Source organism: Dipodomys spectabilis, unplaced genomic scaffold (assembly GCF_019054845.1).
Source record: "Dipodomys spectabilis isolate Male_0828 unplaced genomic scaffold, ASM1905484v1 ptg000210l, whole genome shotgun sequence".
Classification (NCBI taxonomy): Eukaryota; Metazoa; Chordata; class Mammalia; order Rodentia; family Heteromyidae; genus Dipodomys; species Dipodomys spectabilis.
Genome location: NW_024870887.1, coordinates 1,232,688 through 1,251,489, shown reverse-complemented (window position 1 = coordinate 1,251,489; position 18,802 = coordinate 1,232,688). Strand labels below are relative to the sequence as shown.

At 38.1% G+C, this 18,802-nt stretch overlaps 1 protein-coding gene across 4 annotated transcripts in view; it reads left to right on the top strand.

The window, feature by feature from the left end:
- Itsn2 (intersectin 2) overlaps positions 1 to 18,802 on the top strand; it is a 128,965-nt gene that overhangs the window by 21,681 nt on the left and 88,482 nt on the right. For 3 of the 4 annotated variants that reach the window (XM_042696756.1, XM_042696754.1, XM_042696757.1), the window contains 7 exons: positions 1,890 to 1,956; positions 8,423 to 8,515; positions 10,402 to 10,465; positions 13,432 to 13,595; positions 14,791 to 14,994; positions 15,115 to 15,211; positions 16,248 to 16,387. In XM_042696756.1, the coding sequence (XP_042552690.1) occupies positions 1,923 to 1,956; positions 8,423 to 8,515; positions 10,402 to 10,465; positions 13,432 to 13,595; positions 14,791 to 14,994; positions 15,115 to 15,211; positions 16,248 to 16,387 (796 nt within the window). In that variant the 5' untranslated portion in view covers positions 1,890 to 1,922. Of the gene's footprint in view, positions 1 to 1,887; positions 1,957 to 8,422; positions 8,516 to 10,401; positions 10,466 to 13,431; positions 13,596 to 14,790; positions 14,995 to 15,114; positions 15,212 to 16,247; positions 16,388 to 18,802 lie in introns of those variants that run through there. The other variant, XM_042696755.1, reaches the window with a different exon arrangement.

Below are 18,802 nucleotides of genomic sequence, written 5' to 3'. Positions count from 1 at the left end.
GATTAATAAGATATTAGTATAAATTTGTGAGGCTTCTACTCTCCTTGACTGAAGAGATTTTTTTGGAACAAATATTAAATTTTTAATTTCTTTTGTGTGCTCTTACTGGGGCTTGAATTCAGGGCTAGGGCACTGTCCCTGAGCTTTTTTGCTCAAGGCTAATGCTCGACTACTTGAGCCACAGCTCCAATTACGGCTTTTTTGGTTCTTAATTGAAGTTAAGAGTTTCGTGGAGTTCCCTGCTTTGGTGGGCTTTGGTACCCTATCCTCAGATCTGCCTCTTGAATAGCTAGAATTACAAGTCACTGCCCAGCTGAATTTTGAGTTTATTCACAGTCAAGTAATGAATTCAGGTTTCAAAAAAAAATGCTGCTCTTCTGATTCCTAGATTATGCAAGCTGTCTAATACATATGATGTCAGGTAATACACTGGATTATGATTAATACTTTAAAAAATAGTAGGGGCTGGGAAGGTGGCAGTGGTAGAGCGCTTGCCTTGCATGCTCGAGGCCCTGGGTTCAATTCCTCAGCACCACATAAGCAAAAAGAAAAAAGCCGGAAGTGGCGCTGTGGCTCAAGTGGTAGAGCGCTAGCCTTGAGCTGAAGAGCTGAGGGACAGCGCCCAGGCCCAGAGTTCAGGCTCCATGACCAGACCCAAAAATAAATAAATAAAATAAAAAATAGTACTGCAAAATACTTTTATGGGGAGGAATCTGAGACTTGGAAATGTTTAGATAGCTTTTCCATTGTCACAACTATGAAAGTAGTGGGAGTGGATATGGACACAGACTATTAATCTTCAAAAATTCTTCTGTGCTAGATCATAGTGCTTTTTAGCATATTATGTATATATTTTAACATTTTCTGTGTGTGTATGTGTGTCTGTGTGTGTCTGTGTGTGTTTTCCTGGAAGTCAAACCCAGGGCTTCATGCCTACCAGGAATGTGCTTTACCATTGAGTTCCCAAGCCTCTTTTAGACAGTTTTTTGTTGTTGTTGTTTTCTGTTTTTGTTGGTTATGGGGCCTGACCTCTGGGCCTGAGGACTGTCCCTCAGCGCTTCAGCTCAAGGCTAGCACTCTACCACTTGAGCCACAGCGCCACTTCTGGCTTCTTCTCTTATGTTGTGCTGAGGAATCAAACCCAGGATCTCATGCATGCAGGGCAAGCACTCTACCACTAAGCCACCTTCCCAGCTCCTGTTTGTTTTGTTTTGTTTTTTAAGTTTGGAAAGTTTAAACAGTTGTACTGTGTTTATTTTAGATAAATGTTTCTTGTTTGGGGATTTTGTAAAAATGAGCATTGTGGATTTTTATGAACTTAATTTGTACTGTTGATTTTTTTCAACTAAATTCTTTAAGGCTTTCTTGCTCACAGCTGAGCTCCTGCTCTGTTGAGCATGCCTCCAGCATGGCCCTTTGCTGGCTAAATGGACATGGAATCTTGGAGTTTTTTCTGCCCAGTATGGCTTTGAACTTCAATCCTTCAGATATAGCCCCCTGAGGAGCTAGAATTGCAGACATGAAACACAAGCACCCAGTTTTCAGATAAATTTTTACCTACATATAACAACACTTCCTTTCTCCTAAGTTGATTTCTATAAGAATGTGAGTTTGGGCCAAGAGTTTCTTTACTCTGTTATTTGCTGTGAAATATGTGATTGTTTCTTTTAATTAGTTAGGGGCTTAAGGCAAGCACAATTATTGAACAAAGTCTCCTCCCTTTCCCCAAAAGTAAATGTTGCCTGTGCAGCAGAAGCTCTGCATTGTTTTCTGTTGGAAATGTGAGTTGTTGAAAGGGACTGACATTCTTACTCCTTAGCTAAGCCACTAAGCTAAGCTGTCATATGCCCTTGTTATATTTTTAATAACACCATATTTTTATGTTACAGATGGCTGAGAGCTAGCAAGGAAAATTCAGGACCATGATGATGGCTCAGTTTCCCACAGCTATGAATGGTAAGCAACTTTGTACTTGTGGCAGGATAAGAAAGAGGAAAGAAAGATATCTTTTTTCTTTTTTTTAATTAAGTTTTTTATTGTGAAAATACTGTACAGAGGGTTTACAGTTACATGAGCAAGGTAATGAGTACATTTCTTATCCAGCATTGTTGCCTCCTCCTTTGTTTTTCCCCTACCATCCCTTCCCATCCCACCTCCTCAGCTACACCCCCTATCCCACCTACCATATTTTTTCTTATGACAGAGATTCAAAATGTTGGTTTTTTTTTTTGGGGGGGGGGGGGTCGTGGGGCCTGAACTCTGGGCCTGGGCACTGTCCCTCAGCTCTTCAGCTCAAAGCTAGTGCTTTACTACTTGAGCCACAGCACCACTTCTGGCTTTTTTTCTTTTTGCTTATGTGATACTGAGGAATCAAACCCAGGGGCTCATGCATGCAAGGCAAGCGCTCTACTACTGAGCCACCTTCCCAGCCCCTCAAAATGGTTTTTAAGATAATTTTCCTTAACCTTATAAATGCAAATTTAAAGTATTCTTGTTGAAAATACTGAGAATGTATTTCAGAACACTGCATGTGTATCTATTGTTAAAATATTATGCAGTGAATCCCACATCTCAATGTAAGCAGGCTATGCAGTATCATCTGAAATACGTATTTGGCATTGGAAAGTAAAAATAACCTAAAGATATGTTATGTTTTATGAATATAACCTAAAAGGCAGAGTACTATTAGGTGAATATTAAAGATGTTGGTAGCTAGCATAGGACAGTTGCAAACCGACAAAGACAATGCAGATTCACTTAATAGTACACATAGAAGACCAACTTTTCTCTTTAAAGAGAACTAGGCATGCCTGCTTATATACTTGTTTAAACTGAAATATTTTAAAAGAAAATGTTGAGGTAATTTAGATAATAAAAAGTTTTAAAAGCCTTTATTCCAATTCTACTTATAATTCTTTCCTCAAATACATACTAACTACTCTTAATATGTCTGAAGTCACACTGTATATCACATAGAGTTGAGATAATACATTTTTAAATCACTGCAGAAGTATAAATACAGAGTTTTAAATTTTGTGGTATATTTCATTAGCTATTTGTCAGTAAATATGGGAAATAGGAAATAATGTCATTAATTTTTTAACATTTAAGTTAAAAATGGTAAGATCAGAGAACAGTTTTCGCCAGGTGCTAGTGGCTCACGCCTGTAATCCTAGCTATTCAGGAGGCTGAGATCTGAGGATCTTGGTTCAAAGTCAGCCCAGGCAGGAAAGACCGTAAGACTCATATCTCCAATAAACCACCAGAAAACCGGAAGTGGCGCTGTGGCTCAAGTGGTAGAGCGCTTGCCTTGGGCTGAAGAGCTGAGGGACAGCGCTCAGGCCCAGAGGTCAAGCCTCATGACCAACCAAAAAAAGAACAATTTTCATTAGTGCCAGTACTGGGGTTTCACTTTCTCCCTCAGCTTTTTTACTGATTAAAAAAAAGCTTAAAATCAGCATATTGTGGCCCAAGCATGCACTTAGGCAGGAAGCTACACCCTTTCTCAAAAAAGAACTGAAGGAAGTAGAGCTGTGCTCTAGTGGGAGGGAAGTGGGGAGAATGATGGAAGGAGTGATAGTAATCAAGATTCATTATACTTATAGACTGACATGTTCAATTATAACTTCTTTATACAAGTAAAAATAACAAAAATGTATTTTAAAAAATAATTGAAGGCTGGGAATTTGGCTTAATGGTAGAGTGCTTATATGAAGCCCTGGGTTCAATTCCTCAGTACCACATAAACAGAAAAAGCCAGAAATGGCACTGTAGCTCACGTGGTAGAATGCTAACCTTGAGTAAAAGAAGTTCAGGGACAGTGCCCACACCCTGAGTTCAAGCCCCAGGACTGGCAAAAAAAAAAAAAAAAAGAATTGGGTCCAGGTAAGGCTATGCATTTTACAAAAACCTAGCACTTGGTCAATAATTTACTTTCTTTAAAAATTATTTTCTTATTTTTAATGTTATTAAGGAGTTATACAAAGTCAACTAATGAGTGCAAAGCTTCTTAGACAATGTCATCTCTTCCTTTGCAGTAAAATTTTTTTTTAATTCCTGCAAACAAGCAATATACTGGAAATATAAACAGATATCAACAAATGACATGAGTGGTTTTCAATTGATCATAAGATTGTTTTAGATATGAATCTATATGAATTTTTTTTTCCCTGATCATGGGGTTGGAACTCTCGGCCTGGGTACTGTTTCTGAGCTTTTTTGCTCAAGACTCACATTCTGCCACTTTGAGCCACAGCTCCACTCTGGTTTTCTGGTGGTTATTTGGAGAATAAGAATCTCACAGACTTTGTTTCTTAGGCTAACTTTCAACTGCTGTCCTCAAATCTCAGCCTCCTGAGTAGCTAGGATTACGGGCATGAGCTGCCAGTACCTGGCCAGATATGAATGCAAATGATTTTAAAACAAGTATTAAAAAGAAAAAAAGAAAAGAAAAAGCACTAGAAGTATGGCTCACTCTCAGAGTGTCTGACTAGCTAGCTTGAGGCCCTGACATTAAACCCCAGTACTATAAAGCTACAGGAAGAAAAAAGAAAAACTTTTTTCATAGTTTAGCTATTACACTTAGTTTTATGGTACATTTAGAGTTATTTTTTTGTATAAGGTACAACATCAAGGTTCTCTTTCTTTTCTGTATGATGTCTAGTTCTTTTAGCACTGTTGGTTGAAAAGCTTATCATTTCTTTATTGAATTTTTTTTGGCATTATTGAAAATCAACAATGTATTTGTTGTCTGTTTCTTTTTAATTATCATCAAAGCAGATAATTTAAGAGTTACTTAAGCCTAAGTAGATTTTAACAATACTTGCCACCATAGGCAATTATTTCATGTCTCTACCTTTCTTTTCTCCTCTGAACAATAATAATTGTTTCATAAGATTCTTTTTTTTTTTTTTTTGGTGTGTCCTGGGGCTTGACCTCTGGGGCCTGGGTGCTGTCCCTGAGTTCTTCAGCTCAAGGCTAATGCTCTACCACTTGAACCATACCAGCCCCTCATAAGATTCTTGGATGACTTAATTGAATCAATATATATAAAGTTCCTGAAAAATGGTAAAATTGATTAAATGTTATTTATTGTTATTTTGCCAGTCTAATAGATAAAAGATGACATTGCATATTATTTTAATTTTTGTATATTACATATTACATGCAATCTCTACAACAGCCCTTTGGAGTTAGATAATATTCCTAATGTACAGAACTATTAGCTAAAGTACAGAAAAACATGACATTTTATCCATATATATTGGGAAATTTATATAGAACACAGGGTTAGTGTGGAGTCAGGTGACCCAGGTTCTAACCTCAGTCCTGCCACTTAACTGCTCATATGACCTTGGATGAGTAACTTTACCACCATTGGTCTTAGTTTTTTTTGTTTTTTTTTTTTTTGGGTCCCGTCGTGGGGCCTGAACTCTGGCCCTGGGTGCTGTCCCTCAGCTCTTCAGCTCAAGGCTAGCACTCTACCACTTGAGCCACAGCGCCACTTCCGGCTTTTTTCTTTTTGCTTATGTGGTGCTGGGGAATAGAACCCAAGGCCTCATGCATGCAAGGCAAGCGCTGTACCACTGAGCCACCTTCTCAGCCTGGTCTTAGTTGTTTTTTTTTTTTTTTATCCATAAATCTGGGACAGTTTTAGTGCCTTAATTTATAGAGTTGTGGTAAGAGTTAAATGTGTCAGGTCATATAAAGTACCTGCCAGATTCAGACCTCAGTAAAAGTGAGCTATTTTCATCGTATTTTTTAGCTGGTCATGGGGTGTGAACTAAGGGTCTTGGCACTGTCCCTGAGCACTTTTGCTCAAGGCTAGTACTCTATCACTTTGAACTATAGCACCACTTCTAGTTTTCTGGTACTTAATTGAAGATAAGAATCTTCACCTGGGCTGGGAATGTGGCTTAGTGGTAGAGTGCTTGCCTAGCATGCATGAAGCCCTGGAATCGATTCCTGAGTACCACATAAACAGAAAAAGCCCGAAGTGGCACTTTCAAGCACTAGAGCGCCAGCCTTGAGCACAGAGAGGCTCAGTTACAGAGCCCCAGCTGTGAGTTCAAGGCCCAGGCCCAGCAAAGAAAAAAGAAAAAAGTCTTCACCAACTTTCCTGCCCAGCCACCTTTGAATCAGAATCCTTAGATCTCAGCCTCCTGAGTAACTAGGATTACAGGTGTGAGCCACCAGCACCCAGCTACTCTCATCTTTGTCATCCTTTGGTTTGTCATTTTTTCCTATTTTAAAAGATCAACATTTTTTCAAAGCATAAAGTTCTAATTCAATTATATAACTATACTACTTGCTTAGTCACAGGGGTTCTGACAAGTTTATTTTTTAATAATGTGATAAATCAAGTAGAGTTTTACTACATGTGTGGTATTTACTTAGAAAGTGTGTAGGTTTAGCTATTTTTAGATCCTTAGATCTTTAGTACATCCGTTTATTTGTAACTCTACTTTTAAAGCTTCTCTGTAGCTGGGTGCCAGTGGCTCACGCATGTAATTCTAGCTACTCAGAAGTCTGAGATTTGAGGATCACAGTTTGAAGCCAGCCTAGGCAGGAAAGTCCATGAGATTCTTATCTCCAATTAATCACAGAAAAAGCCAGAAATAGTACAGTGGCTCAAGTGGTGGAGTGCTAGACTTGAGCAAAAAGAAGCCCAGGGACAGTGCCCAAGCCCAGAGTTCAAGCCGCAGGACTGGGGAATAAAAAAAAAAGGTTCTCTTTAAGAGAGAATGTTTATAGATTTTTAAAAATCCAGTCTTTAGGGATAAGAAAAATTAGTTAAATCTAGCTTAGCATTTAAAATGATAGGATGTCAGTATTTATCAGTGATAAATACTTCTGGAAAATTGCCTTTGTAAGGTAGACTTTTCTGTAGTGTAGGCAGCAAACGTGGTAGAAGTTTATTTACCTTAACATGTTTGATTCCTTGTTGACTGTAATTGAGTAAATTGAGAAGGAAGAAAAGTGAAGTGTAGATGGTTGTTTGCCATGTTGAATGTATATAACTTTACAAAGACCTCAGAAGCCAGGCACTGATACACTCATGCCTGTAATCCTAGCTAGTCAGGAGGCTGAGACTTGAAGCCAGTCTGGACAGGAAAGTCTATGAGACTGTCTCAAATTAACCATCAAAAAACCAGATGTGAAGGTGTGGCTCAAGTGGTAGAGAACCAGTCTTGAACAAAAAAGCTAAAGGACAACTCCTAGGCCCAGTACCAGCCTCAGTACCAGCACATTAAAAATAAAAAATAATTTCAAAAAGACTTCAAAGAGATAGTGTAACTATCTGTGAACAATAGACAATAAAAAACATAAGGGATCATCATATTTCCTCAAGTCTTCATCCTATCTTTCTTCTTTTCCCCCTCCCCCATTTCTTCTTTTTTTAATCCAGACATCTGTTCAGCCATCTTTTTTAAGTGTTTGCCCTGTGCTGATAAAGTCATCTCGTTCTAAGCATAAAAAGGCAAAGGCAAACACACAAAGCTCCTGTCCTTTAGGGCTCATAGTCTGGTAGAGCAGATGTACAGAAAACAATGACAACATCTTCTTAAGTGCTCTCTGAACAAGCATTAAGGAGTCTCTTGAGAGTCTGGCAGGGGAAGCAATTACTATGATCCAGAGGTGTGAGGACCTCCTGGGAAAAGTGACATATGTGTACCTGAGACCTTGAAAAATGAGGCTTTGAAATGGAGAGCTGGAGAAGGAAGCTCCATGGTTGATAGTTTTCCGAGTATGTACAAACCCAAGATTTGATCCCCAGCACTGGGAAATATATTTACCATTTCTGGTTAATTCCAGCCTACCCATATCTTTTCATTTCCTCATGTTCACATGGCAGCTCGCTAACAGTTCATCAGTGCACCTAGAACATCTGTTCCTTCCTTGACTTCTTATACCATGAATTTTCTGTGTGAGTGGAGTGCTCTTACACCACCCTTTTGTGTGGCAAAATGCAAGCTACCATTCAAGGCTTACCACAGTTTTAATCTTCCTGTAGTCATTCCTAATTCTCTAACAGGATTAGCATAGCTTACTTATATCTTTCTGTTTATCATTCTTTCATAGTCATACTTTGTAAGTGGTGGTAGTTGTTTTCTAGGTGTGAATTGCATGAGGGTGAGAATAATACTTTATTCATCTTTTTATTTGCCAGTATTTATATAAGTGTTCCAGTGAGTGGTATATAGTTATTATACAGTAGGTGTTAAATGAGTGAATGAAAGAAAAGTTGTAGCGCTGTGCTGTATATACTTCATAGAGCTCTACTTTTTTGTGCCACTCAGACATTAACTACAATCACTAAATGCACACTTATGATTCATATTTGCATTTGAGAATTGAGCCTATCATGCAGGTTTTGAGCAGGTTCATGTAGATGCTGTAATTACTTTGTTTTTCGTTTTAGGAGGGCCAAACATGTGGGCTATTACCTCTGAAGAACGCACTAAGCATGACAAACAGTTTGATAATCTCAAGCCTTCAGGAGGTTTCATAACAGGTTTGTGTTTATAATTAGTTATATTTTGTCTGTGAATTAATGATCTTTTCATGCATTAGTCTTAATTGTAATCAGATTTGTACTATTACACAGTAAAACTAGCTATCAAACAAAATTCTAGAATTTAAAAACTACTTTTTTTAGAACTAAATTTGTTGTTTTAGAGTTCAGATCTTGAATACTGTTATAGTCAAAAGTTTCTGGTTATTAGCTAGTTTTACATTTAATACTATAAGTTTTTTATTTCTTTTTTTTTTTTTTTTTTTGTTGGTCGTGGGGCTTGAACTCTGGGCCTGGGCGTTGTCCCTCAGCTCTTCAGCTCAAGGCGAGCCCTCTACCACTTGAGCTACAGGGCCACTTCCGGTTTTCTGGTGGTTTATTGGAGATAGGAGTCTCACGGTCTTTCCTGCCCGGGCTGGCTTTGAACTGTGATCCTCAGATCTCAGCCTCCTGAGTAGCTAGGATTACAGGCGTGAGCCACCGGCGCCCGGTTTTTATTTATTTCTTATAGCAGATTCAATTCCTAGAAAACTATCTCAAATTTTTCCTTGGGATCTCTTTTTATGTATCTCTTTTGAGGTTATACCAAGCATTGATTGTTAATGCTAGCTTTTGTTTTGCAGAAGGACCACTAGAGCCAAAAAAAGAATTAATTTGAGTGTATCTTCCAATTTTATTTTCTAGAAATGAAACTTTTATTTTGGTGCAAAGCATCTTAGTGCTTTATATATAGTCACAATAATAGTAACTATATTGTTATTTGAATTTGTACTGTATGCCAGATGCTATGCTAGCATTATCTCACTTGGCTTCACAATGTGCCCTATAAGGTAGCTACTATTGCAGTCTAGATTTACAGATAGTAAAATCGAGGCTTAGAGATGTTATGAAACTTGCCCAAGGTTATAAAGATGGTTAATGTTGATAACTTTCATCATGACTTTTAAATCTGTCCTCTTAACCATTATAGTTTGATATTATTTGTATTCTTGCTATAAGAACTACCTTATTAACAGCACATCTAGCAGCACAAGCATAGACACGTTCCTGTTGATACCTTTTGTTGCCTCAGCATTTCAAGGATGTTGTATAGTGCCAGGAAAGATACTACATGCTCTAGGTGTGTTATAGGAGAGAAACACTGATCTTAAAGAGCCTACTATTTTGTAGCAAGCAGTAAAGCAAATTTATTCTTCATTTCACTGGACAATATTACCTTATTTTTTACACTTATTCACTTACAAAGTCCACTTCTGAAAAGTAAAGAAGAGAGGAATTAGGGTTTTAAATTCGTGACAGACACAGCAGGATGCAGTGTGAAGAAACTAGTGGAGGACTGTGTGTCCTAACATTTGGTGTTTTCTGTTTGTTTGTCTATTTGTTTTGTGCTCATACTTTGGCTAGAACTCTTACTCTCTGCCCATTGAGCCATGCCTCTAATCTGGTATTTTGTAAGTGGAGATGGAGTCTTAAAGACTTTTCTGCCCTTGTTGGTTTCAAATTGTGATCCTCCTGGTCTTGGACTCTTGAGTAGCTAGGATTACAGGTGTGAGTCACTGGCACTAGGCCATTTTGAACTTATTGTAGAGAGTGTGTCTAGTGTTTTTAACTATGAGTTTTATTAATGGAATATTATCAAGTAAGACTCCTAGTCATGAAAGATCTAAGATGAATAGTCTAATCATTGATATATAACTTCAATTATGATTTATATTGCCCTAAAACACATAAATCTTATTGAAGTACCATAACTAATTTTATATGTATATTTATACTCTAATTAGAATTAAAATTATAAAATTATAATAAGCCTATTATTATTCAGAGACACTGGAGTTATTTTATTTACTAATGTGTAGTCTGTTTTTTGTTTTTGTTATCTTCAGGTGATCAAGCACGTACTTTTTTCTTGCAATCAGGTCTACCGGCTCCTGTTTTAGCAGAAATATGGTAAAAAAATTTTTTTTAATTTATTTTTAACTTATTTAATTCAGATATCTGATAGCCTGTTGGTAGTATTGTTCATAATAGTGTTAACATGAAACAGTTTTTATTTATACTCTATTGCTAAAGTTAAGAATATTTCTACAAGTTTTTGGAAAATAAATTGAGCAAATGATTAACAACAATTAGCATTTTGTTCTGTAGAACATCTAGTTTCACTAGAATTTCTTTTTATTTTTTTTCTCCATATTTCTATTACCATTAATTCAGTATACCAAGGGAGTTTCATTTTGATATGTCCATATATGTACATTGATTAGTCACTCTCCCTTATATATCCTCCCTCCTTTCCAAGCCAATTTCTTTCTTTCTTTTTCTCTTTCCTTCTTTCCTTTTTTTTTTTTTTTTTTGTTGGTCATGGGCCTTGAACTCTGGATCTAGGCACTGTCCCTCAGCTTTTCAGCTCAAGTCTAGTGCTCTACCACTTGAGCCACAGCACCACTTCTGTTTTCTAGTGGTTTATTGGAGATAAGAGTCTCATGGTCATTCCTGCCCAGGCTGGCTTTGAACTGCGATCCTCAGATCTCAGCCTCCTGAGTAGCTAGGATTACAGGTGTGAGCCACCAGCGCCCGGCCTCCAAGCCAATTTCAATGAGTGTAATTGTTCCATTTTCACATATTATCTAAAATATTTGTACCATTTTTACACTCCTTCACCTTCTCTGTTCAGCTTCCCTTCTCCTAGTAGGTCCATACTCCAGCAGAACTTATTTTATATTTTACATTCCTGTCATTCTTTGTGTGTGTGTGTGTGTGTGTGTGTGTGTGTGTGTGTGTGTGTGTGTCTGTGTGTGTGTTTTGTGCCAGTCTTGGAGCTTGAACTCAGGGTCTAGGTGCTGTCCTTGCACTTTTGTGTTCAAGGCTAGTTAATTCTACTACTTGAGCCACAGCTCCACTTCTGGCTTTTTAGTGGTTAATTGAAGATAAGAGTTTTATGGCTGCCCAGGCTGTCTTTGAACTATGATCCTCAGATCTCAGCCTTCTGAGTAGCTAGGATTAACATTGTGAGCCAGTGGTGCCTGGCTTTGTCTTTCATTTTTTAAAAAAAAATTATGTTAATTGTTCAAAGTGATTTCATCATGATATTTTACATCTGTATTTACAGTATTTTAATCAGATTGACCCCCTTGTCTACAATCACTACTCCTTCTTATTATCTTACTATTATTGAACACCTTTCAGTGAGTTCCTTTTTTTTTTTGTCAGTTGTGGAGCTTGAACTCTGGGCCTGGGCACTATCCCTCAGCTCTTTAGCTCAAGGCTAGTGCTCTAACACTTGAGCCATAGCGCCACTTTGGGTTATCTGGTAGTTAATTGGAGATAAGAGTCTCCCAGACTTTCCTGCCCAGCCTGGCTTTGAACCATTATTCTTAGATCTCAGCCTCCTGAGTAGATAGGATTACAGGAGCGAGCCACTGGCGCCTGGCTTCCATTTTGCTATTTTCAGTTACAGATGCAGTGTATTTTGGTATTGTCTTGCTTCTAAGACTTCAAAGAAGAGAAGATGTATACATTATCATAGAGAAGTAATTCTTTACAACTTGTCAGAATGTAAAAATCTTATTTCTGTTATTTTGTAGTAGCTTTATTTCATCATTCAGATATATATATATATATATGTATATGTCCCCCAACTAGCCTTCCTAACTTGAAAAAAAAAAAGATTCTCTGGAATATATGTGATGTGTTTCTTGTGGGAGGTGGAGATATATGTTTGTTGGTACTGGGGCTTGAATGCAGGGCCTAGGCACTGTCACTGAGCTTTTTTACTTAAGGACAGTGCTCTACCATTTGAGCCACACATCCTTTGGAGCTTAATTGGAACTAAGAATACCATGACTATGGTGCTGGGAAGGTGGCTCAGTGGTAGAGAGCTTGCCTTGCATGCATGAGGCCCTGGGTTCGATTCCTCAGCACCACATAAGCAAAAAGAAAAAAGCTGGAAGTGGCGCTGTGGCTCAAGTGGTAGAGCGCTAGCCTTGAGCTGAAGAGCTGAGGGACAGCACCCAGGCCCAGAGTTCAGGCCCCAGGACCGGACCCAAAAAAAGAATACTCAGTGCCTCACATCTGCAATCCTAGTTACTTAGGAGGCTGAGAGCTAAGGATCACAGTTTAAGCTAGCCTCAGCAGGAGAGTCCATGAGACTCTTACCTTCAGTTAACTAACACACACACACACACACACACACACACTCTCTCTCTCTCTCTCTCTCTCTCTCTCTCTCTCTCTCTCTCCCCCCCTCCTCTCCATACACACACACTCCCCCCTCTCCTCCTCTCCCTGCCGAAGTAGAGCTGTGGCTCAAGGTAGAGTGCTAGCTGTGATCAAAAGAAGCTCAGAGACAGCACCCAGGCCCTGAGTTCAATTCCCAGGACTGGAAGGAGATAAAAAAAAAAAGAATCTCATGGATTTTCCTGCTTGGGCTAGATTTGAATTTCGATCCTCAGATTTCAGCCTCCTGAGAGGCTAGGATTTAGGAGTGAGCCATCAGTGCCCAGTTACAATTGTCTTTTTAAAAAATATGTAACAACCCCTATCCCATATTTCTTTTTTGTAGAATATTCTTCTACAAAGTATACATTCACTATGAGACACATAGCATACTTTCAATACCTGATCAAAAATGAATGAATTAAATTTAGAATTACAATATTCTTGAATGATTTCTTTTTTAGCTGTACTAGGAGAATTCTGTCCATTGGTCTCCAGATTCTGTATAGTATCTTACTTAGAGGCTATTTCTGGTCAGTATCTCTTCATGTGCTAGTTTTAGCTTTTTGTTATTCATATTTATGTGTATTTAATTTAGTGATCTACATGTAGATGTTCTTATCTTGTCTTATTTTATGTTTTCAAACTTGACAGTAATATTGGTTCTTACTACCACCTGGCATGCCTCATGCTTCTTTTAGGGCCCTATCAGATCTGAACAAAGATGGGAAAATGGACCAGCAAGAATTCTCCATAGCTATGAAGCTCATCAAACTAAAACTTCAAGGCCAACAGTTACCTGTGGTTCTCCCTCCTATTATGAAACAACCCCCTATGTTCTCTCCATTAATTTCTGCTCGGTTTGGTATGTATTTAATTTAATAAACTGTGTAAGAGTGTTCTGCTTGATTAGTAGACATAATACTTGTGGATCAGAAAAGGATTTGCTAGCACACAGTGATAATCCTCAAGCACAAGTTAATTTTAATGTCTAAGATAAGAAATATGAAATTCAATATCCTAGCTAAGGTGTCTGTTTGTTCCAATTTTCTAGTAACATTTTTGGTTTATATCTTTTGTTCTGGCGTTTGGTCTAGTTAGTATCCCCTTACACATATTTCCCAGGTGTGTAGTAAGTTATATGTCCTCCTTCCTACTTTAGGGTACTACCAATTCTAATTACTATTCTTAATTTTTTTCTATGTTCTCATGGAAATAGAAAGTAGAATTGTGGTTACCACAAGCTAGGATTATAGGTATGAGCTACTGGCACCTGGCTAAAACATTCTACTTTTGAAGAAACTAATTTTTTTTTTTTTGTCAGTCAGATTTGAACTCTGGGCTTGGGCATTGTCCCTCAGCTCTTCAGTTCAAGGCTAGCATTCTACCACTTGAGCCACGGCACCCCTTCCAGTTTTTGGAGTAGTTTATTGGAGATAAGAGTCTTACGACTTTTCCTGCCGGGATTGGCTTTGAACCACGATCCTCAGATCTCAGCCTCCTAAGTAGCTAGGATTACAGGTATGAGCCACTGGCACCCGGCTTGAAGAAACTAATATTTAATTAGAAATGGGTAATTTATTTTTAAACAGTGTGGGAAAAGGGAATCTTTAACTGATTAGTAGATATTTTCTTAGTTTATACAGGGCAGAGTAGTAATATTAAAAGCAGTAGTTGCTGGGCACCAGTGGTTAACACATGTAATCCTAGCTACTTAAGAGACTGAGATCTGAGGATAGAGGTTTGAAGCCAACCTGGGCAGGAAAGTCCATCAGACTCCTATCTCCAAATAACCACCAAAAAGCCAGAAGTGCTGTGCCTCAAACTAGTAGAGCACTAGCCTTGAGCGCGCATGCACACACACACACACACACACACACAGACACACACACACAGCAGTAGTTTATTGTGTTCACTTCTGGTTCAAGTTGCTTTAATCAATATTTTAGAATATTTTTCTTATCCTTTCTGTAACTGCTTGCTATATTGTAACTTGCTTTCTGTATGTGTTTTATAGGTGATGTGCTAACACTGAAAAATGAGTTTTCTTTTATCTTTAGGGATGGGAAGCATGCCCAATCTGTCCATTCCACAGTCACTGCCTCCAGTTGCACCTATAACACCCCTGTCTTCTGCAACTTCAGGGACCAGTCTTCCTCCCTTAATGATGCCTGCTCCCCTAGTGCCTTCTGTTAGTACATCATCACTACCAAATGGAACCACCAGTCTTATTCAGCCTTTATCCATTCCCTATTCTTCTTCAAGTAAGTGTTTAGTCAGTCACTATTTCATGTAAAGAAATTGCTGTATTTGTGTTCAAGTAGATACTGACTTTCTTTGTGTTTAATGTGACTTTTTCCTACCCTCTTTTTTCTTTTTTTTAGCATTGCCTCATACATCATCCTATAGTCTGATGATGGGTGGATTTGGTGGTGCTAGTATACAGAAGGCCCAGTCTCTGATTGACTTAGGATCTAGTAGGTATGACTCCTTAACATTTGTAATTTATGTTTTAAATAAAGAGTATTTATTTGATAAATTCTCAGCTTATCTAGATTTTACTTTGCAGTGGTCAAAAAATAAGTACTTAACTCCCATAAACTAATTTTTTTAATTTTTAAAAGTATTAAATATCTGGCATTTTACTTTTGAAAAATATGTAAACTAAAAAATACTCTCCTACATTTTAGTCAACTTTTTGTCCCAAATTATGTAGTTTTCTGTTAAGAACAAAACAAAAACAAAGTATGTGTGTACACAGTACTTCTCAAAATGTCTGAATCATTGACATTATTCATTTTTTTTCTTAAGTAAATATTGATGATTTGGGCTTTGTTTTTGGTCAGTCATGGGGCTTGAACTCAGCCTGGGCACTGTCCCTCAGCTCAAGGTGAATGCTCTACCATTTGAACCACAGCACCACTTCCAGTTTTCTGGTGGTTAATTGGAAATAAGAGTCTCATAGACTTTCCTACCTGTGCTGGCTTTGAATAGTGATCCTTAGATCTAAGCCTCCTGAGTAGCTAGGATTACAAGCCTGAGCCACCGGCATCTAGCTTATGCTTTTTTTTTTTTTAAATAAGTTTTAGAAAGCACATAATCGTTCATCATCTCATAGAAATCATCAGTATGTTCTTCATTGTACAGTGTTAATTTTGACTCAGCACAGCATTTGTATCAGAGCTTAAACACTCATTAATTTGGGTGTTTAAAATTTTCTTAACCTTACTGAGTCTTAGATTACACAACTAAAATATGGGGACAGTAATTTCTCTTAAGTTTGTTTGGAAGATTCAAAGTGATATTTGTAAGCCCTGGTGTATTGTGTCTTCTTGATATATTGTGTTCTAGTATTTGTGTTACTAAGAATAATAATGATCACTAGAATTTAAATTTTTGAAAACTATCAAATACAAAATCATTTACTGTCATTTTATATAAGATGGTTCTTAATATCTTTTATAAAGTTTAAGTAAATTTCACTTAGTAACAAAATCTTAAATATATTTTGTTATAGCTCAACTTCTTCAACTGCTTCACTTACCGGGAACTCACCCAAGACTGGAACCTCAGAATGGGCAGTTCCTCAGCCTTCAAGATTGAAATATCGGCAAAAATTTAATAGTCTTGACAAAAGCATGAGTGGGTACCTCTCAGGTAAGCAGCATACAATGTTTAGCAGTGTGAGTTAGTTGTTTTTTTTTTGGGTCCAGTTGTGGGGCCTGAACTCTGGGCCTGAGTGCTATCCCTCAGCTTTTCAGCTCAAGGCTAGCACTCTACTACTTGAGCCACAGCACCACTTCTGGCATTTTTCTTTTTGCTTATGTGGTGCTGAGGAATCGAACCCAGGGCCTCATGCATGCAAGGCAAGCGCTCTACCACTGAGCCAACTTCCCAGCCCTGAGTTAGTTTTTTATATGTAGATTTTCTTTGAAAAACTGTTATTTGAACTTGTACTTTGCAGCTTATCTATCAGTTTTAGTATTCAAGGAATTTAGAAGGCATTTGACAAAGATGGATTTAATTTTTCAATTTGCTTTCTTGAGAGGTTATCTGTGTGTGTGTGTGTGTGTGTGTGTGTGTGTGTGTGTGTGTGTGTGTGTGTGTGAGTGAGTGTCAGTACTAGGGTTTGAACTTCAGGTCTCACTCTCTCACAGCTTTTTTGCTCACACTGGGATGAACTTTTTTGAACTCATATTTTTATTTTCTTTTTACATCTTAGCAAAAGTAGATTGAAAAGACATGTTGAAAATGTTTCTATCCTACATGGCTATCAACAGGAGAATAGATAAGTGAACTGTGATGTATTTGTGTAACAGAATGCTTTACAGCAATAAAAAATAATGACCTGGGGGCTGGGAAGGTGGCTCAGTGGTAGAGCGCATGCCTTTCATGCCTGAGGCCCTGGGTTCGATTCCTCAGCACCACATAAGCAAAAAGAAAAAAGCCGGAAGTGGCGCTATGGCTCAAGTAGAGCGGCTAGCCTTGAGCTGAAGAGCTGAGGGACAGCGCCCAGGCCCAGAGTTCAGGCCCCATGACCAGACCCCCCAAAAAAACAAAAAAAAAATAATGACCTGATATATATAACAATGTGAATGAATTTCACTGATCCTGTATAGAAAGAAGGCATGCACAAAAGATACTTGTATTTGTATATATCTATGAATTGAACTGAATGCAGAGTGCATGTATGCTTACCTATATAAAAATTCATCTGGTATCACTCAAGATTAGTACACTTGGAAGCAGAGATGTGGTTTAAGCAGTAATGCACTACCTTGAGGGAAAAGCTAAACCAGAGCAGAAGGCCTTGAGTTTAAGCCCCAGTACTGAAGAGCAGTGAATGGAAATCAGCTGAGAGGAAATGATCATTAGTGTCATTTTATTTGTGTATGTCATGGTATATGAAGGTTTTCAGAGAGTGTTATTCTAGGCCCTACAAGGATAAAACCATTACCTATGTAGAAAGAGCAGGATTTTCTTTTAAAAAGAAGTTACTTCTAGTGTCCTGAAATTGAGCACATACCTCAAGTAGATGAGGACGACTAATGCACACTTACATGTTAATGCTTTGTTCAGTCAATGAAGCAACCAGTGGTCTAATTTTCTTCCTTTTGTTCTTCCTCTTTTCTTATCCCCAAAACCTGTCACCTTGGATTTATTTATAGCAGTTCTTTGGTTCAGATATTCCTCAGTCTCATATCTTCTAGATGTTCTCTTGACACAGAAATATACAGAGGAAAAATTGGCTAGCAGAGAATAGAAGGGACAGCATTAGAGCAGAGAAGATAGCCTATCCCAAGGATTGGCAAGAAGCTGTGTGATCAAGTGAGCTTTTCTTAGTAAAGTACTCTGCTGGCTCTTGGAGGCCTTTTGTATTATTCAGACTTTGTCTGCACTCAGAGTCCTCCAGCATCTGTTTTTGACCATTCATTTTTTTTTTCATCCTGTCTGTCCTATTGCCTAATGCTAAGTGGTATTCTTTAAGTTATCTTTGTCCAAGAGCTAAAATATTATTGAATTTTTTCCAGGTCTGAAATAGCCTTCTATTTCTCACGATTAGAAGAATCTTCTTTTAATGCAGGAACCTCCTCAAATCTCACTTTGCGTGTGAAAGCTAAAGAGTAATCAGTTGAGTGGAGCTATAAGCTATACCCAGAGTTTTTCTTTATATAATTTCTATTAAGTGGTCATATTAAAAAAGTAGAATGGTGCCAGGCACCAGTGGCTCACATCTGTAATCTTAGCTACTTAGTAAGCTGAGTTCTGAGGATCATGGTTTGAAGCCAACCTGGGAAGGAAGTCCATAAGACTCTTACCGTCAGTTAACTACCAAAAAGCCAGAAGTAGAGCTGGAGCTTAGTGGTAGAGTGCTAACCTTGAGCAGAAAAAGCTGAAAGACAGCACACAGGCCTTGAGTGCAAACCCTAGTGTGCCCAAGAGTGCGCACTCTCTCTCTCTCTCTCTCTCTCTCTCTCTTTCTTTCTCTCTCTCTCTCTCTTTCTCTCTCTCTCACAATGAGCCCGGCACCAGTAGCTCACATCTGTAATGCTAGCTACTCAGGAGGCTGAG